General features: G+C 40.4%; 1 protein-coding gene across 1 annotated transcript in view; it reads left to right on the top strand.

Annotated features, from left to right (window-relative positions):
• LOC119897891 (A disintegrin and metalloproteinase with thrombospondin motifs 16) overlaps positions 1-21709 on the top strand; it is a 60410-nt gene that overhangs the window by 16467 nt on the left and 22234 nt on the right. The window contains exons 5-17 of the mRNA XM_038711909.1: positions 2258-2460; positions 5257-5340; positions 6228-6387; positions 8084-8189; positions 8578-8715; positions 12114-12267; positions 14907-15002; positions 17775-17923; positions 19536-19708; positions 19855-19985; positions 20274-20397; positions 20615-20859; positions 21006-21141. Of these exons, the coding sequence (XP_038567837.1) occupies positions 2258-2460; positions 5257-5340; positions 6228-6387; positions 8084-8189; positions 8578-8715; positions 12114-12267; positions 14907-15002; positions 17775-17923; positions 19536-19708; positions 19855-19985; positions 20274-20397; positions 20615-20859; positions 21006-21141 (1899 nt within the window). The remainder of the gene's footprint in view (positions 1-2257; positions 2461-5256; positions 5341-6227; positions 6388-8083; positions 8190-8577; positions 8716-12113; positions 12268-14906; positions 15003-17774; positions 17924-19535; positions 19709-19854; positions 19986-20273; positions 20398-20614; positions 20860-21005; positions 21142-21709) is intronic.

The raw sequence follows: 21709 nt of genomic DNA on the forward strand, positions 1-21709 counted from the left end.
ATGTAATATATTATGTTCTGAAAAAATATCATGTAGTCATGTTGTTCATGCCTTTTTCAGTGAGAATGTTCCCACCTAGACCTACAGCTCACATTGGCACTGTCAAAATATTCTTAAATTTCCAGATATAACTAAATTTGTGGTTTTGAACTTAAAAAATTTGAAATTATCGCACTGCTTACAGTGTCATGGAGAAAAGATTGACATATGATAATAATTCCATTTGTTTACATTGTAGCAGTCAATTACCTCCCAAGGTGAGATTGTTTGGTTAAAGAGAATATAGATAGAGACACCACTAGTAATAATTTCCCATACTAATGTTACTGCAATGAATGCCAATATTCATATCATATATTTCCCAGATACTTACCAGATACTTACAAAACTTATATAGCAAGAGCAATACATAGTGCATCATATTGCAACAGTACATTAAAAGTAGTTCTTAAAAAGTAGTTCTTAAAAATTCTGTGCTAACATATACTGTCGTTAACACAACATTAGCCCGTGTTGTGTTAAAGAGAGAAAACAACTGTGTTTTACTGGCTTAACAAGAGGGTGGATAATAAATCCAGACATGCAGCTTTTTCAGAGTTGACTGCATTTTTGACTTATCAGTCAGTCAGATAAGATTTTGTTACCTTTGGACCCAATGGCAAATCGACATGTTTGGTAAATTTCCTTGGAAAATTATCCACGGGGTAGGACACTTTCAGAGGAGGTTTTGATTTGCTTTTCACGTGTGACAAATGTTTCCTCTGAAGAAAATTATCACAATTTATGTTGACATTTCTGGTTAAATCAGTGACATAATCTGTGAAAGGTTAAGGGAAATGTTTTATGTTCACTGTGACAAATGTTTTTTCTCTGAGGAAATTACCAGCAGATCACTTAATATTTCTGGTGTCACAGGGGTCATTTGAAAGACAGGGATTGGACTGGTACCACCACCATTACCCTGCAGAACCACAGCTATCCGTCCCCTGTGAAAACACACTGATGTTTACATTCCCATAGTGTGACATCACTGAACACCTGTGCCGTGTTTTAGTCAAAAAGGCACTTTGGTCGCTCACCTGCTATCCGCCTATATAAGCAAACTTTCCAGCCTTTATAGTTTATCGCAGTCAGGCAGTGATGGGTGAAAGTTTTGATAGCCTGAAAACATAGACGTGAAGATTTGAGGTGATAATGTCACAGGCTGAAATAGTTTTAGGCTGTGCTTTGCTTTGGCTTGTGTGTGTGCAATTGATCTCATGTCATAGTGTAGAAGTGAGTATGGATGTGAGACCTGTTTTTCCCGAAGGCTACTCAGCTTCAAAAGGAGAGTTAAGAACAGGGCACAGCTGGGCATTTGATGTTAAGATAAAATCTGTGTTTGTCTGAGTCACATGTTCACTTAGCAAAGCACTGATAAGTTCTCACAATAAGCTTGTACTATGAATTCACTGCTATTTACATCATCATTTTTATAATGCAGCTTCCCCTTAGGGAAAAAAAAGCTTATCTTATCATTGACACAGTGACACAATTTTGATTTTTAAATTACCCTCATTAACAAAGTTTGCAAAGTGGATTGTAACAGAGATAGGTTAAAACTGTACATGAATTGCTTTTACTTCTCATAATAAATCAAGAAATGGTCCTTGTCCATCATCATCTAACATTGTGTTATGTATACAAAAACGGCATTGCTCAGAGATCATTTTGATGACTACACTGTCAGCAAAAAGCTTGCATATAACTCTAGCATGACTTGCTATAGCTGCTGCTAATGTACAACCACATACTGTGGTTTCACACTTTGCTTAATGGTAGCATAACACTGAGACTGCCAGAGTCAACAACAGAAAAAGCTCAGTTTGCAGTTTATCCATGACATAAGTTCATTAACGTAAGAATATAGTTAATCATTCAGAATGGTTGTCAGCTACTTGCCAGACTCACTGGTTAACACTTGCAGGCAAAGGTGGTCATTTGGCTGGTAGCTATAGGTTCATTTCAATTATTGCACAACATAAAATCAGCTGTCGGAAGGAAGGGTTGTATATTGTAATTGATGTCATAACTGCTATTAAAATGCTATTATATATACTATTGTTTTTACTTTCATCAATCACTTAACTATACTGTACACCAGACCCTAGAATGTTGACTGTGCAGCCTGAATGTGCTTCATAAAAATTTGTTGCTGTTTTTTCAAAACAGTCAATTAGTAATTGAATTTTCACTCCCTCCATCCTGTTTTATTCAGACATGCCCAAACCTCCGGAAGGGGATGTCTTTATCCTTCCAGATGAGTACAGGTTCATCCACAGATACAAAAGAGCAGTGCTAATGAAGAACCAGGCCAATCAGAAGCTCAACGTGGAGATGCTGGTGGTGGTGGACAGGAAGATGATGGACAACCACGGCCACGAGAACATTACCACATATGTTCTTACCGTGCTTAATATGGTGAGGGAAGCCTAAGTATACGTGCTGCGGTAATGTCAGTCATTCAGTTCATCACTTTGGACGTTGTTTATTGTGAAATGAACAATTGGAGTCATGACACTGGGTGTAGACATCCCACTCAAGGTCAATTGCAGTGACATACATTTTTCCAGTAAGTTTATGCTAACATGCTAAAATTAGCATGTTAACATTATCATTGTTAGCATGCTGATGTTAGGATTTGGCTCAAAGCACTATGGTGCCCGTAAGTACAGCCATACAGAGCCAGTAGGGTGGCTGATTCTCAGTCTTATTTGTAGGGTATGTTTTTCTACTAGCTACACCATCGTCTTTTAGATTATGTGAGAAAGGAGGGTCTTGCAATGCATCGAAGTATAAAAATCATTTCTAAATGGATTTAACAATAATACTACAAAGCCTGGTGTAAGTTAGGCGTATTTCCTCTCATGAAATAAAGTTTTGGAAAGATATACACTTGCCAAACCTTAGAGTGACTTCAAAATTGTTCTTAGATGGTTTGTCATATACAGCATAAGGCAAACATCAGCAGAAATTCATTCAGAAGCCATACATGAATTCATTTGCCATAGCTTAGGGTTTAATGACTTGACACCCCTCTCTTCCTTTCACACTTATCAGAGAGAGCCTATCTGAAAACACGAAACTGATATCTGGGTGAGATCATCGCCACAACGCTCACAGTGCCCCCTCCCCCCCCGTCCCTCTCAGCTGATCTGCAAGCAAATTCCGTCATGCTCATTTTGCTACTTAATGACTGACTGACAAATCCAAAGATAATCTGTCTATTTTGAAAACATAGTTCCCTCTAGTAGAGACCAAGCTGGAGCAGTCGCAGCCCGCCTCAGAGGAGTCACATAAATACAGTATGGTGTTTCACAAAAAAAAACACCCAACTCCCTATACCCCACCTGCCAGCTCTCATGTGTCTTAAAAAGGTGATTTAATATTTGTTAAAACATTGTTCCACATTTGCGTAGATTTATGTTTTTTTCATGGCAGAGTGGAAAGATACATTTTGTAATTACAGATTTAAAAAAAAAACACTGTACATTATGTATTACAAAACACTTAAGCTCTATGGAAACGGGTGATTGTTTCTTTCATGAGGCAGTGAAAACACAGTGATTCACTGTATCTGCTGAATTGTCAAACACTGGTGTTCCAGCAGATCCTAGTTTAAGTAAATGGTTTTGATTGCCTCTTTGACCTCGGAGTTTAGCTGGAATTTGGTAACAAACCACAGCCATGTGTCTTCTCATGAGTCAGTGAAGAGGAAGACCAAACATCAGGAACATAAGGAACAAATGAGAGTGTTCCTGAAGGGGAAAATAAGGCTTAGTGAGTGGCACCTGAGGTATTCACGGGGCCTGCGAGAAAGACAGAGAGTGCATAAGAGCAAAAGATCAGGAGTCCACTTTCAAAGCCCAGACTCTAATGATTGATGGTCAGATATCCGTTTGAGTACAAGAAGCTAAATTGGAAACAGCAGTTTTGGCTGTCATACCTCACCGATACCATCAAAAGGGGTTTTTGTGTTATGTCTACAGGAATGTCAAGGTGTGTTGTCTCATACATTTGACACGGACCACTCTATTGTATGTGTCTACAAGGTAGAAGAATTTACAGATCAAAAGTATTAATATCAAGACTTAATGTAGTCCTATTAAGCTTGACCAATAGATGAAAATACCCATAATGATCTCATGATTTCACATTTAGATTTATATTTATGACATCTGGCAGACACAAAGACATGGAATTTATGCTTGTTATAAATGATTAAGAGAAGATCTTCACATCAAATGAAGGAAGATGGTGGGAAACAGTGATTAGTGATTAGCTGTGAGATTTTTCTTCAGGGACACATAAGCAACACGTTTATTTAATTGATGCTTTTTGAAGATGTACTTTATTCTTAATTAGAATAATTTAATGACTGATCCTGCATGTCTGAAGTCAGAATAACCAATAACCATCCAACGCTCTCTGAAAACACCTGTTCAAAAGTCATGTATGCTCAGACTACATTTCAAAATGTCTACTTGTCATGTAGCCTCTCTCCCTCTTAAAGGGATAGATTCTGCTCTAGATTATGCTTTAAGTCTGTCTTAAAACATAAATCACATCCCCACATGTACAATTAAAGTGTTTGTGGCACTCGTTCCTTCTCTCCATACTTGGTGCGAAGAGATCTCTTCCTAACATCGCTCTAGTGGAAGTGATGGGGGACTAAATCCATTGTGCTTGTTTCATTTTCAAATGTATTTCAAAGTTCAGCTGATGCTAATATGAGGTTTAAGCAGTCTTAGTCAGACAAAACAAATGAGTATCTTCCAAATTTACTGCATTTAAGTACCCATTTCTCTCATTGTGTTACTATCCCTTCATCTTTGCTCAGCAAGAAAGCACTGTGTGGGCAAACAAGAAAAGGGAATTTTGTAACTTTGCAAGATACCCACTTGATATGATTCACTTAAAACTTCTAAAGCCTCATATTAGCTCTAACTGAACTCTCGGAAGTGATCATATCCAGCATTGACAGAAGGAACAATTACAGTGGGCATATGAGTATTGTTTTTGACAGACTTAAGACAAACGTGAACCTATCGTTTAACTGTTGTCAAAGTCACTTTGTAGAAAATATTTCCTTGATAACTACATACTGCAAACATTATCATTGTGACAGGACCTTGACAAGGTGAGTGGATAAATGAAAGGATTTTGTAAACAGAAAGGTTAGCAATATGTAATAACATTTGCCTGTGTGCCTTCTAGGTCTCCAGTCTCTTCAAAGACGGCACAATAGGAGGGAACATCAACATAGTGATAGTTGGCCTGGTGCTTCTGGATGAAGAGCAGGTGAGCATCCCAAAGCCTGTAGCCTTGGCAGATGAAAGCCCTGAATGTCCAAAAGTCCAGCCTCTCAAACAACAATAAGAGACTGACTGCATTTTTAAATGGTGGGGTAGAAGGGTTTGAACAATTCTCACATAAAGAGTTTTGTATTCATAAGGTTAAAGCGACTCCAAGAACACCAGTAAGATTGCCTGTCCTTCTGCGTTGTCTGTACATGTCATGGAGTTTCAGACATGAAGGGAATGCAAGAACTGCACACAAGAAACTGCAAAAAACAGATCCTTTATTTGTTTATTTGTTTTTATGCCTGAAGGTCCAAATCTCTTAGGTCTCTCAGAGATTTTACCGAGGTCGTCCTAACTACTAAGGACTTTTACAGTGGTTAATTATAGGGTATACATTTCCTTGGATCTTTGCCAGATTCAGGAGAAATTTAGGGAAATTCTCATAGAGTGCAGGAGATGGAAGGACAGCTTGAGTAGAAAATAAAAAGAGAGAGGGGGACATAAAGCAGAGAAAAACAGGCGGGGTACTGTCAGAGAAAAAGAGTCAAGCAGGCACAACAGAACTGATTCTTGTTCCCGTCCACCTGTGATGTTAATAGATTTCAGTCTACCTTAAGAGGGAATTATCAGCCAGAGGAATGCCAAAAATTGCAAAAATACACATTTTTCTTCCTAGCTGCAACACTTATTGTGTCCCCTTTTACATCTTAATGTTGCCTTTAAAATATATCCAGTATGTCTAAATATACCGGTAATCACAAGACATATTGATATGTCATTTAATTTGACTGACATTTTTTTGTGCTCACAGCTTCCTCCCATAAAAACAATATTATAATATCTACAGCTGCCTCCTTTTATCTCCTTATATCCCTTATCTCACAGGATGGCTTGGTGATCAACCACCATGCAGACCACACACTGAACAGCTTCTGCCACTGGCAGTCCACTCTGGGAGGCAGAGAGGGCCGACACCATGACCACGCCATCCTCCTGACAGGACTTGACATCTGCTCTTGGAAGAATGAACCCTGTGACACACTTGGTACATCTTCAACATTGAGAAGTAGATTTTGCAGTTTCAAAATGCCCGAAAGTGTAATTTGGGACATTTTAATGGATCCCAAGAAAATGCAAGGACAAGAGGATATACGGATCCAAATGTTAAAATAATGACAAGTGAGAAAGTAAGAGTGTTCTTTGTAACACTCACTCCAATGGATAAAGTCACATAATTGCCATCCCTATTCTCTCTTTGTTTCTTGCTCTTGATAGAAATATATAATTATTTCTTGATGTAGGAAATGAGAAGACGTGTCCTCTGTGACACGGTGTGACTGAGGGTCACATCAGCCAGACCAGATGTTGAAAAAATCTGCGGCTTTCAGATCTTTTCAGCCCCACAGTATCACACGCTGTATATAGTAATGTGTGGAAATATGAAGTTTAACTTGAATGATCATTAAAAAAGCATCATCAGAAGGGCTGAAACATACTCATTAGAAAATACAGACCCACAGAAAATAACACCAGAATGAAATTAAACATGCTAATCATGTTTTCACTTAAATCACAGAACATCAACAAAAAAAGCGCTCTTTAGCTGAGCTCAGCTACTTTAAACACACACTCATTCATCATGAGTGTGCACCACCTAACAAACTAACAGCTTGTTTGTGGTAATGACTGTGCCAGCACATTGTTGTCCTCCACACTGTGAGAAAAACTCCCATTTTGTGTCTCACAGAAACACACACACATGTACATATGGACGAACAAACACACACAGTACCTTCAAACGCCAGAGTTAAGTTTTGACTTCAAAGTGTTGAAGCTAGCATTAGCCCTAGTCGTTGCAATGGAAGCCCAGTTCAAAGGTGTGTGTGTGCCTCTGTGTGTTTGTAGTCAAAAAAGAGTTTGTTCTGACTAATCCCCAAAGGTGCAAGGCAAAATGACCATTAGTGCTACCAGTCGGTATATAACACAGTTTATTTGCATGACTGTTACAGCCCTATCCCTCATTCCTCAATATTTCAAAGCCAGTATATAATATCAATAATCTACCTCTTTTCCGGCAGTTTTCACAGTCAATCTGCCTGCTTAAGTTTAATGTCATTATTCATATGAGAACATTACTTTGGAGGTTTTGCACTCTATGGCGAATGACTTAGAAGCTGTAAAATAACAAAACACAAGGCTAAATTCTCCCTCAGACACTGAGACGAAAACATTAAGGGAGGCCCCCGTGGGCATTATCCTTTTAGATTCAGAGCCAAGGGTACCGTGTGTGTGTGAGGAGAAGAGACAGAAGGAGAATGGACAGAGAGATGCATAAAGGGAGCAGAGTTGTAAAAGGGAGTATAATAGAGAATGAGAGAAATAAGAAAGAAGTGAAGACAGAGAAAGAATCTTTTAAAGTGAAGTGAAATGTTGCGAGGGGATCTAGGAATGTTCCCACAGAGCCCCATATTTTAACACATGGAGGGGTTTTTAATCCAGTTATGCTGTGTTTGATATTTCTTATGCATGAGTCCACATCTGGCTCAGACTAGGGTGAGTTTTCTGAACCCCATCTGAGAGAATCCTCTTGGTTTTGTACTGATAATGCATTTTTTTCTTAAGTAGGAGTAAACACATTGACAGTAGTTATTGTAATCAATCAGTTACAATTTATATTGGAACTCTTACAACTGATGAAATCATTCAACTGTGGTGTAAAAACTGACTCACTGGTTTTGCAGGTTTTGCACCAATTAGTGGGATGTGCAGCAAGTACCGGAGCTGTACCATTAATGAGGATACAGGCCTGGGTCTGGCATTCACCATCGCCCATGAATCTGGACATAAGTAAGGTTTTTCCATCCCTCTCGTGATCGCATGATAACAAAAAAACAAGTGCTGAAAATGATGGCAGAGTTAAGGTGTCGCCCATGAACCACAACGTCCCCAGTCAGTGTCTGGCCTTGGGCCTTTGTTGCATGTCATTCCCCAACTCTCCCCTCGTTGCCTATCATCTCCGTACTGTGAAATGCAATGTAAATGCATACATTGTTCTAAAATAATTACAATAAAAAGGATGCCAGGTACCCATAGTAATGCAACGTTGTGGTTTCTGCTGAAACTTGGTACGTCCACCTGTCTTCTACTGTTGGATCAAAAGATTTGGAGCTGCGTCACTAATATGGATCACCGTCACCATAACTTGTACATGGAAACTTTTCTTTTCATTCCCCAGCTTTGGTATGGTCCATGATGGTGAAGGAAATGTCTGTAAGAAGTCAGAGGGCAACATCATGTCTCCCACATTAGCTGGTCACAATGGTATCTTCTCCTGGTCTGCCTGCAGCCGCCAGTACCTCAGCCGCTTCCTCAAGTAAGCAGCCATATTTTCTATTGTTCTATCTTTTGTTCTTGTGCACTGTGTAAAAAGAATGATTTAAGAAGCACTTATTGTTGATAATGACATTTATGGGTATCGCTGCTTGAGGAGTCTTATTAAGTTTTCAGAACATAAGAGCTACATCACATCCACATGGCATATTGTTAAATATTGAGCAATTCCTCATGCCAGCTTTTGTTAAGTACTCATACAACAAAGCACTGTATCTGTTTCTAAAACAGAATTATTAAAGCAAGAGTCCCCCTGGCACTTTTAACATGTATTGTGTTGACATTATTCAACATGTGTTACTGATAGATGAACACGTGTTGTAGAAAAAACAAGTCAGCAGCAGATATGTCTGATCCAAAGTGAAAAACTGAACTTATGTTATAACTATTAAGGAATTTGCTGTGTTTTGCAAAAGCAAGAACAAACAGGCCTACTGTATGTACATCTGTGTATGTGTGCGTGTGTGTGTGTGTGTGTGTGTGTGTGTGTGTGTGTGCATGCGTGCGTGCGTGTGTGTGTTAGAGGCTGAAATATATAGCTGAAATGGCAACTTTAAGTGATATGTGGTGCTGCTATTCTCCTGTAAGTGTTGTTTTACAGAGCGCATTATGTGTCAAAGTTCATGTGAGTGAAAGTGTGTGAGGGAGAAAGTTGTGTGTGTGTGTGTGTGTGTGCGTGCGCTCGTGTGTGTGTGTGCATTTTCATGCATACGGCCTGCTCGTCCAAGTAAGGAAAACAAGCATCACAGACATAGCGTCCATGTGTCTGGCTGCGTTTATGTGTGTCTGTGTATGTGTGTGTGTGTGTGTGTGTGCTTGAAACCAGATAACCCAGAACCAGTACCCTCCACTAAATTTACCAGTGTGTTAACTGAACTGTCAGGTCTCCCCTCTCAGAGTGTTGGAGACAGACAGTGTATTTCCTCGCTGAGTTATTAGAGCTGGGGTGACCTCACCCTTGTTAGGCCTGTCAGCCTTATATTAAACTCCCATCACCCCCTGAGGCCACGTGGAGGGGATCTCTGCACCACTGAAACAACCAGGGGTCGTCTTCCTGTACAATCACTGAATAATAAAAACGCTGAAATGCTGTACGTTTTCCTAATTGCAATCAACAGAATGTTATGATTTTTAAATGTTTTTGGCTAAATGTGTCTCGACCAGTTAACCCAGACTCCTAAATGTCTCTACCTTCATCTGCGCTATGGAGGGGAGTGTTGTGTCAGCCAACAGAGTTTACATCACACTCACTCTAAATCTGCCTCTCCTCAGTCAGCTGTGACAGAGAGGTCTGTGCCAACACTGTATGTATAGTCAAATGCTTTATCTGAGCTCTCCGTCATACCTAAAATGGATGGACAACTTTCACAGCAAGGGAAGCAAAATTCCCACTAAAAGCCATTTTAAGTTGTTTTTGTTTGTATGAGCACAGGTGAAATCCATGAAAAAGTCAGTGATACATGAAAGTAACAAGGTCCTCTTAAGGTCCATGTCTTTTCTCAGAGTCGGACATGTCCGAGGAGACATCTCTGTGTGTCTTGTAGAAGCTCTTGTCTTGTGACATTTTGGAAAATATGCTTTCACTTGCAATCAATACCTCCCTCAAGGCTTTACGATAGATATAACTGGAGCCAGCAGTCGGTTAGCTTAGCTTAGCATAAAAACTGGTCTTGCTTCTGTACAAATCCATACAAAAACCAAAGTGTAAAAAAAAAATTCAATATGCAACTTCAAGGGTATCATAATGTATTGCATTATATGTGTCACACTACTTCTTGGACTGAACCATTAACTTCCTGGCAACTAGCCAAGCAACTTTACACTATGCACGGATTAAACAAACAACGTATTAATCAGTGAGCTTTAGAAGTGCTGATGGGCGGCGCTGAGTCTGTTACATTCAGACTGAGCCAGACAAGCAGTTTCCCACTGTTTTTATGCTAAGCTAAGTAAATTGGCTGCTGGCTGTAGCTACATGTTCCCTGTAGACTTGAGAGTGCTATCAATCTTTTTGGCTGCTTTACATTTTGGTGAAGTTTTTAATATTTTGTCAGTGGTGTTGACTCAAATCAATAATTACTTCTGAAGCTTTAGTAGTGATGCCAAGGAAATACAGCACAGTCGGTGTCTATCAGGTGAGGATCCACCTGTCACCACTGTTCCTCTTGGCAGTCTTGTATTTGCCAAATGTCATCAAGACTTTTGAGACTGTTTCACTTGCTGCATAACACACATCTTTGATGTACCAATAAAACAAGGTGAATATGAAATGCCCAACAATTTGTCTGGAAGAGATGAGTCAGGAGGTCAGCAGGGAGTCCTAGAAAAGAATGGATGCTTTTTTTTATCCCCAGCTGATGATAATCTTGTGCTTACAGCTTCAATTTTGAGGAAACATTTTGTCCTAGGCCTCTTGCAGTGCCATCAGTGAATACAAAAAGCTGCTCTAAAGGGAATCTGCCCCTAGGTCCTGCAAATTAGCTACAGTGGGCTTGTCACTTCATGTGTGAGTGACTGCCTTCATGCGTAAATGCCTGTCCACAGGCCTGACTTGTGGGCCTGCTGAAGTGTGTACACTGTAAATGTAATGTATTTTTCAGAAAATGTATTATGTGAATGATGGAGAATATCAGAATATTGCACTTGCTGAACAGCCATTGTTCTCTGTAGACACATAGGACCCATAAAGCAATAGAAGATCTCACACACACCGACACACATGTACTCTGCTAAAGCAATCAGGACCACTCACTAGTGGTATGAACCCTTCCAACAAATTTTGCCTTTTCCAGTGCTTTCCACCATATTTCTGTATTATATTCCCCTGACTGCAGTGTATAAGCTGTAAAACATCTCTGTATAGTAAACCAGTGATATCAGTTAACATTGGAAACCCCCCAGCTGGTGTTAGGATATGAGCAATAGGGGCAAGGATTTTTTATGTCTGTTATAATTGAGTGTCTGATGCATTAAAATGACTTCTCTCAGGTTTGAGTTTGGCAACTTGTTATGTCTCCACGGCAACACTTTGCGATACTCTCCAAAGTGGGAAACAATTGAAGATCGTGGACTGATGCTCTGGAGCCTTATATACCAGCTACTGGAGCTAAATCACATGTCTGATTGTGTATGTCTACATGCAAGTTTTATCTTACCAAAGTGGTTTAAATATGAATGATTAATTCAGCTTTCCTTGACTTATTTATTCCCTACTTTCCTTTCTTCGCCTGTCCTCTGCTGACCTATTCACCTCCCCTCTTCTTGCTGCTCTGCACCTTGCTCACCTATTCTTCCTTGTCTTGTGTCCTCTCTTTAATTCTTATCTCTCCTTTACTTTACCTACTTTCCCATTGCTTCATCTTTTATTCCACTCTGCTCCAGTTCTGCCCAGGCTATGTGCTTATCAGATGAACCCCGGGCAGTCAAGGAGTATCGGTACCCTGAGAAGCTGCCTGGCGAGCTGTACGATGCAGACACACAGTGTAAATGGCAATTTGGGGAGAAGGCCAAACTCTGCACCCTTGACTTCAAGAAGGTAAGATTGAATTTGACTCATGAATCATTTATTCATTTAATGTTTATTTAATAGGGACAGATACAGTATACATAGAGAATCACATAACAATTACCCAGTATGGTGTATCACAACATGTCTAGCTACTGCTAATTTCCAATGCCCTTCCCTAGAAAGCTTTGAAAACAACAGACATGCCGTCCCATGCATATTTTAAAATTAGATAAAAAATCTCATGCCATGCTTTAATTACCTCCGTGTTTCTTTTCAGCACCCCCACTTAAACTTGAGGCCTTAATTAGTTTAAAACAAGTTGGTGGTAATTGTGTCTTAGGAAAAACAGAGAAAGATATTGAGTCAGATAGAGGAATGAGGTATAGGAAAAAAGGAAGAATAAAGGAAAGATGAACTGGTTAGGGTTGCATGCCCTCGTGCGCGTACACACACTGACCTGCATACTGTACTGTCTCTCACACACACAATACAAAATAAACAGTGAGAGTTATAATACTCACTGGGATGGATGACTAAATATACACTGGAGTGTTGCCAATGGGAATCTCTCAATGTTGGTCTCCCATTGTCTCATTACTGCTGATGTTACTGTTTGAGATACCCTGACAGAGTAGATGGAGTCTAGATTAATTCAGTGTCAATGGCACAATAAAGGCGTTTTAAATCATTGGTGTTCTTGCATCTGGATTAGAGATCTTCATGGGCCCAAACATGGTACCTGACCTGAACCTCACCTGAAGATGGTCCTGCCTTTCCATAGAAGGGAGTCAATGGATATTTATTTGTTTTTTCTTGAGACAGTAGCTCTTATATTTACTTTGGCATCATTCTGGCGGAAAGCTCTCATATGTCTAAAAGAATAAAATGTATACTGGGATGGTAAATTCCCACAGTTGTTACATTACCAACGAGGAAAAGTGGGCATCTACCCTGTGGACCCAGACTCTCAGGAGCCTGCAAGGCAGTTTATTTGTCATTAGTGAAATTTGGTTAAGTGATTAATACAAATGGCACAATGGTGCAGCAACGAGGTTCTGGGTTCAAATCTCCCAAGGCCGATTTGCAACCTTCTTGATGCTGTATTGGCACATGGGTCCTGTATCCAAATATGTGTTCAAACTTAAATATTTCTTTTAAGATGTCCTGCAAGAGCATGATGGAATAAACTGAGTTGGGAAAGTGGCTTCAAAATGCCACGGAGATTATTAGCTGGATTTGAACCAATGATAATCAGCACATGCTATCATCCTTAGTCTGCTTACTGAAAAAAACATGCATTATTTCAGCTATAACATATTTGAGAATTGCTCCCTCGTAGTTTGGTTTTCAGTCGTACACTGGCTTTGCTCATGCACCTGGTAGCAGCAAGGTGCACAGGACCCTAAAAATCCCCAGGCAGCCATGATGCACACTGTCTTTCCAGGCACTTGTTACTCATAAAAAACTCTACAAGAATCTGCCTCAACAGTGCAATTCATCGTGTAATGAATTCATATTTCATGAAACTTTTTGGCAGGCGTTGTCAAGATAAGGTGCCGCTGGAGGAGCCAAATGATACTCTCTATGGTGTGTGTGGTTTGATAGAGCCACGTTACCTTAGCAAAAAAGCAAAATAATATGTAGGCCTATGGGTGTTTTTCCCTTCTTCTCTCTTAAACTCAGTCTCTGTCTCACTCTGTCCATCATCTCTCTCTCTCTCTGCCTCTCACTGTCTTTTCCTTCCATCACTCACTTATTCTTTTCCATCTCTCACTCAGCCATTTTTACTGCTATGAAAGGCCTGAGCAAGCAAAACAGCTGGACAAATAGGCCTTGGGATGAATTCCATGGTGGCTCTTGGCAGCAACAAGCTGAGGCCAAGGTGCCTGTCAGCATCTGCACTGAGTTGTCAAAATCTGATATAGTCATTCAGATAGTAAAAGAGTGGACATGTTAAAAAGTAGCAGACCTTGTTTCTCAGGCAATGTGAGCAGGGAAACCACCCGGTGCTCCCATCTGAATCTTTCAGACCACTCTGACAAACACAGCTATGATATCATGTACGTTTGGTAAGGAAATTGTGCCCTTTTAATTCAAAGCAATATCTCTTTGTCTTAATCATTATATCCCGTGTGTGTTTCACTTTTTGTGGACTGTGAGATGTACTTTATGTTAGGCAAAGAAAGTGTAAGTGAAAATACTGATTGCAGCTTTTCTTCATTTAATGATTTTGTCAGTCTGCTGCAGAAACAATGGGTGTGCATTTTTATGATCATTGATGCATTGCATTGCCTGTGGGATAATGCCTTGCAACACTTGGACCAAATTGCATATATTTTTCTTCTTTTTTTCTCCCTAAAATGTTGTTATCCTAGCTACTGAAGCATAAATATTTTGAAGATACAAGGTTGCTGCACACTGATAGCTTGCCAGAAGATCATCATTCAGACAATCTCAATTTCAGCAAGTTTCCATCAACATGTTTTAATAGCTCTCTAGTGGCAAAATAACAATGTTACCATAATTTATTGTCCTTCCCATTGCTAGCTTTGTTTACAGCTGTTGTGAGAAGCATACTGATCATCCCACTTCTGAAATTTGGAGCACTAAAATATGTTAGCAGTGCTGTGTAAAATGCTTTTTGCCTTTCTCCTGTATTGTTTCAGGATATCTGCAAGGCCCTGTGGTGCCACCGTGTTGGGAGGAAGTGTGAGACCAAGTTCATGCCAGCCGCTGAAGGCTCTGCCTGCGGCCCTGATATGGTGACTTAACACATGTTTTGGTGTGTGTGTGTGAGGTGGAGGGTGTGATATGCTCACAAGCTTTGTCACCCCAAGAGTGTTATCACAGGACTGGCACGGGAATCCATTCCCTTATATTGGACTTTATTTATCCACCGCAATTAAGTGCTCATACCAAAGACATATCCAACAGCTAGCAGGGACATGCAGCTTACTTGACTGTTGCCAGTACACTTCTTCATGGCAAAATCTCACCAAATAAATCCACAAATGAAAGGCACCAAACAAGAGCCTCTCACAAACACTGCTTTGCACATTTGCGAAAAATGTGCTGTCCAACAGAACAACACACTTCAAACGAGAACATTGGAATTGTCAGCTCTCAGATTCCCTGCACAGTCTTAACAGACTGTGAATTCAGTTTTGGAGAGGATTTTCCCTTTTAGGCATCCGTTGGTCCAGTGATGTGCTGCTTAGCATTATCAACTGTGTGACATTTAGTATGAGAGGGGCAGAGCACACAGACACACACAAAGATTCCTCCTCCAAGGGTTACCACAGACCTCTGAGTGAGTAAATTGCACAAGACAGAGTGATAGTACTTTATCAGGCTTGATTGATGAAGATATTATTATAAAACTAACATTTATTGAGTGTTTTACGGTTATTAAGTGCTGATACTCCCGCAGAGGCCATTTCAAAACAAAAGAGTGGGACTGCACTTTTAACAGCTTCTTTTTACACACCAGAGTGTCCCACTTTAGACCAATAAATTAACATGCAAGCGAGTTGGATTGACTTTGCTATGTTTTAGATTTGGGTTCATTTCAGTGCAGTGTTAATAAAATCTCTCTTTCTAATAGGTAGGTACCACACTCTCCCTCCATCATTTCACCTCAGGGAGCAGCTGCAATTGGTTTGTTGATGACGTGGCAAAAATATGCCATTGGGGTTCGGGCCAGAAAGCAATCTGTGCTCTTTATTTATTCTTTGTTTCTTTCCTTACTTCTTTCAAGATGATTCTCCCCCAAGGCTCACTCTCTCTCTTACCCTCTTTCCCCTGACAGCCCCTCATCGACATTTGCTTCTCAATGTATTGAACTTGATGGTTTAATCCCACCCTCCCCCTCCACAGCATAATTAACTGAACACAAACAATGACAGGCTCACTTAGGAATCCATGGCACTCAGCCGCAGGGGGAAAACTGAGGGGAAATCAGCTGTTCTAGTTCTTAGTCAAGGACCACGAGATTAGCTGTAAGGGAGTGTGTGGGTCTGTGTGTGCTAGCCGGTGTGTCTGTGGGCTCGTGTGCACCATGAAAACACAGAGAGAACTAGGACAGCTCAATATATGCATCCTCTCTCAATACTAATGTATGAGTGGGTTGCATCCGTAATAATAAAGTGTGTGTGTGTGTGTGTGTGTGTGTGTGTGTGTGTGTGTGTGTGTGTGTGTGTGTCTGAGATCACTCCAAGACGGGCAGTTGAGTAAATTGGGACTGATGTCATCTTGACATGTAAAAATCCAGTTCAATCCTTTGCCAGGAAACAACTTGTGACATAATGTTGCTTTAAGTAAGTCTAAATTTTGCGAAGTATTCTCATATTACATTTAGGGATTTTGTGCTCATTTTGGAACACGTGACTGGTTGGTTAATGGCTCAGCCTTTTTTGAGGTATACATGTGTATCCTGTGGCTCCTCCTTCATGTCATGCAGTAAACTCTACAGACAAACTGTTTTCACATAACTTGCCATTTAGTTTCATGTTCCTCTTCTGCCTTGCCTGTTTGCCTCATGGAACACATTTGGCAAAGTTCAGGGCAGAAAGCCACTTGGTCAGGTTGGCCCCTGTGCAGAAGGGTGGTGGTATCTAAGGAGGTAATTATGAACCCAAATGAATCTCCTCTCTGTAGGGTAAAAAAAAGCAGCTGAACTAAGCTCATGTGTGCACATGGCTTGCTGTGTGCTCCCCAGGTCATCAGTGCAAGTTAGCAGCGACTTGATTGTGAGGGCACTTTGCCTTTGGGAGGACATGGGGAAACTTTTTGGAAAGTACATAGTAAAAATCTAGCCAGTTCACTTCTTTTAAAAATTAGGTAGACACCAGATATAAATATTAATAAACAAGTCACAAAAAGGCTGATACCCCACCCTTATAGTTAATTTGCACAGGGAATAAGTTATATTATCTCAGTGCCTTGGCAGATATTGATTCTTTTGTTTCAGAACTAAAATTGTTTAAAAATGTTTTTCAGCAGTGACGAAACATTACTAGATTAATTGTTGGCAACAGTATTTCATCCTGTTTCATGAGTTTGTAGTTGAATGTTTTACTTTTATTAATTTTAAAAAGGGAATGAGGAAAAAATTAATGGTCAAACGCAGTGTAAGGCAACATGAAATGCAAATGTGACAGTACTAAAGAAGAGTGTGTTATTGCACTGTAGGAGAGTTTTCTTGTCAGCTGTGTTTGGCTTAGCTCTATTAATTCCAGCTGGTGACAGCTCAAGGTAGAGACTGTCCAAATAGCAGCATAACTGCAGTTTCACTGATAGATTGTGAGCATGAAACCAAGACTGGACCACAACCTTTTAAACAGCAGTTAAACCTGAAAGCTATATCTTACAGGCCTGTTCAATGTTTTGACAAACAGTCATCATAAAGAAGAAAAAGGGCAGGGTCCATTGGAAAGTCTCTGTGTTTCTGACACTTTTATGACACGTTGCTCTTTGCTTGTGTGTGCCTCCCTCCTTCTTCGTCTTCCTCCCTCTCTCCCACTCTCTTTCTCCAGTGGTGTCGTAGGGGCCAGTGTGTGAAACAGGGTGACGAGGGCCCGAGGCCCCAGCATGGCCAATGGTCAGAGTGGTCGTCCTGGTCTGCCTGCTCACGAAGCTGTGAGAGCGGAGTCACCTATCGAGAGAGGCAGTGCAACAACCCCAGGTAGAGATATACACAATTAACGGTCCCAACAAACAAGCTGTGCATGTTAGCAAAGATGACAACAGCACAAAAATGAAAATATAAGCATCAGTATCTGTTTCAGAGGAATTATTTAGTAGAATTAGATCAAAGAAGATCACTCTCATATTTGTGCATTAAATAACTTGTTATGGCACTGGAGCCAGCAGGATATTAGCTATAATAAATAGCATTCATTTTCTCTAATAACTTTAACCAGCAAATCAGATTTTGTGTTTTAGCATAATGTAATCGTGCTGTAGAAAGCTCCAGCTGTGCAATATCTCGATAAGATGAGCGCCATTCCCTCACTGACAGTGCATGTGGTGATTTCCAACTGCAAGCTGTCATCCATTTAACAGCTTTCGCGCTAGCAAGAGGCGACCATCATTTATAGTTAGCTCCAAAGATGAGGTATCATTTAGTAATAATAGGCTCTGTGAATGAGGGGCGGCTCTCTCACTAATATCAGACATAATACTTGAGACACCTGACACTTTATATTTGTTGAAATTCTCTTTATATCCTGACAGAAATCAATAAATGAAATGCTCCGACACAAAAATTAAAACTCTGTGGCTGTCGCAGGACTGTAATAACGACGGTGAATCATTTCAATCCTGTCAAAATGGCCTACTAACCTGCCTACCTACCTGCCTACCTGCATGCACTCTGTCCGTACACTCACTGTGCAGGAAAAAGTGTTTTGGGGAAGTGGCTTTGGAGACAGGCCTAAAGGTAGGGGGTGGGATTTTTTCAGCTGGATACAAAATCTAGCTGTAGCTTTAGGACACATGATTAAAATAGTGAAGATCGCTCACATAGGTCTGCCACTTTATCACTTATCTGCTCACTTAGTCCCCTACTCATCAGTCACTCAGGATTATTTGCACGGTGCAGTTAGTACAGGGGCCCTCTCCCAAATGCTGGGGCCTCCTCTTTGTCATGCCAAGATCCTGACAAGTGGCAGGCTAAATTAGACAGAGAGTGATGAGGAGAAGTGGGTGAGAAAGACAAAGACAGGCAAGGGGAGAGAGGGAGGGAGGGAAAGCTGGGTTAGGAGAGATGACAGAGAAGGGATTAAAAAAGCGAGAGATGAAATGCCGAGATATAAAGGGAGAGAATCTGAGAGCGACAGAGAGATAAGTGATGCTGTGATTGGAAGGGTTATACAAGGTGTAATTGTCCCGTGGAAGGGATTTTAAGGATCACAGCCCGGGGATTGGAGAAGTCTTCACAAAGGTGCACTCACACACAGCCACATATACAGGCAAGCATCATATTTCAGTCATGCCAATACACAGAATTACAATGAAGGTGTTTTTTTAATTTAACTTTTGCTTACCCCAATCAAATGCAACAAAAGTCTTTTTCTTCCTTTGAATTTAATATCAGTACATTTCAATTTAGTGTTACCTGTAAGCATTACATTTCATCACTCACACACATTAAAGGACACACATACTGTAGGACAAGAAATCAGGACATTATGAAGAAAATAATCCTAATGAAACACCAAATACTAAACAGACAGTATTATGCAACAAATGGAGAGCTTTGTTTTCATGATGTGTTTTTCAATCCTTCGCTGCAGACCTGCATATGGAGGCAAGTTCTGTCAGGGCTCCTCCAGGTCGTACAAACTTTGTAACACTGAGGATTGTCCCGCCAACACCATTGACTATAGAGTGCAGCAGTGTGCAGAGTTCAACAGCAAACAGTTCAGAGGGTGGTACTACACCTGGAGGCCATACACTAGAGTGGATGGTGAGACAATTGTTTCATTAATGTTCAAAATTACATAGGAAAAAGAAGAGTTAAAAAAATTAGTTTTTTTACCAACTAGCAATGTCATGGTAATAAAACTTTTGCTTGTTGCCTCTGGCCCCTGTGGCTATTTTCTTTACTCCCAGATCAAGATGTATGTAAGCTGTACTGCTTTGCTGAAGGCTACGATTTCTTCTTTGCCCTGGCCAGCAAAGTTAAGGACGGGACACTCTGCTCACAGGACAGTTCTAATGTCTGTATTGACGGATTGTGTGAGGTAATACTTGTAAAATGTCAGGCAGTGAGACAGTAACACGATTTGATTGAAGAACGATCTCCAAGCATTTGGAGCTAGCGCCAGATTTTTTTCGAAGACGTCGCATGTGAATTCTTTGAAGTTGAGATATAAATTCTGAGAATGGATTTAGCAGTAGAGAACATCAACGAAAAAAGAAATGTAATGTAATGTATTTTGTAGTACAATGGGATGCTGCATTGTGTGTTCGGTATAATCTATTACTTTATTACTTTATTTGTCAAATGCAATCATGCTTTTCTCCCACAGAGAGTGGGCTGCGACCGTGTTTTGGGCTCCACTGCTGTGCCTGATGCTTGCGGAGTGTGTAAAGGAGACAACTCCACCTGCAAGATCTACAAAGGACAATACACGAAGCAGCATTATACTAACCGTAAGTGAGTGTAGTTCAAATGTTCAGTTCAGTGTTTTTGGTGATTTCATTTGAGACATTTTAAAAGGTTCTGATTGCACAACACAATGTGCTACAAAATGTGTGTGGATTGGTGTCAAAGTTCAACGTTAATATTTACGTTTTGTTTTCTTTAAGGTATGATTGGGATTTTTTTGTATCCCTTGTTGGTCATTTAAAGTTTTGCACTCTTTCTTAGAGTACTATGGGGTGGTAACCATCCCAGCGGGGGCTCGGAGTATCCGTGTGATGGAACTGAATACATCCAGCTCGTATCTGGCTGTCAGAGATGCCCAGAGACGCTACTTCTTGAACGGACACTGGACGGTGGACTGGCCAGGTAGACACCCCATCGCCGGAGCCATTTTTGAGTACAAGAGACCCTACAACAGACCAGAGAGCCTCATATCAACTGGTCCCACCAATGAGACACTGGTCATAGAGGTAAGGGATCGGTGGACACATGAAAACATTGTTTTGACTGATGTGGCTTACTTTATTTACTTGCCTTGATTACTTACGTCTGTATATTTGTGCTACTTTTTGTTGTCCTTCATCTCATCATTCTTATTCAATTCTTTCTCCTGTAGATATTGTTGCAGGGCTGGAACCCAGGTGTACGTTGGGAATACACTCTGAAGAAAGCTGATGAGAAGAAGAATCACATCAAACATAATTATACATGGGCCATCATACGCTCCCAATGCTCAGCAACTTGTGCTGGAGGTATGTGTAAGCATGAATAACAAAAACAAAGGCACGGCAAATATGACTTGTGATTTTTAATTTTGGCAATAGGGGAGGACATACAACTTTTAAGTGCTGTATTTTGTTTGTTTATTTTTAATACATTTTTTAAAGTTTGAGTGCATGTTGGCAATGCAGTGCAGGGTCATAATGAACGTGAACGCACACACACTGTGAGGGGAACCATCATAGCCTATTATATTCAAAAAAATTATATTTAAGTCAGCACTTCTAATTTTATTATTACGGGTGCTGTGCCAACTGACATTATTCTGGCCGCTGCGACCTCTGTTGTGTATTGTCCTCTTTCGGGATTAATCGGCATTAATATTAATATACACATGTCCCTAATGTTGCCTGCGTGTGCACTGTGATGTGTGTGTGTGTGTGATGTGTAGGCTTATTAAATTCTTTTTCGTTTTGTGTGGTAGAAAGGGAGCCTGTAATGCGCCCATATTCGGCTGAAGTGCACATTCTTGTGTGATGATGTGATCATTTGTAAGGAGGATTTGCATTTGTTTTGGTGAAGTCCCTCTGTGCTGTTTGC

This window comes from Micropterus salmoides, unplaced genomic scaffold (assembly GCF_014851395.1).
Source record: "Micropterus salmoides isolate LMB-PRFRI ecotype aquatic unplaced genomic scaffold, ASM1485139v1 Ms_hic_scaffold_11, whole genome shotgun sequence".
In the NCBI taxonomy this organism is placed as follows: Eukaryota; Metazoa; Chordata; class Actinopteri; order Centrarchiformes; family Centrarchidae; genus Micropterus; species Micropterus salmoides.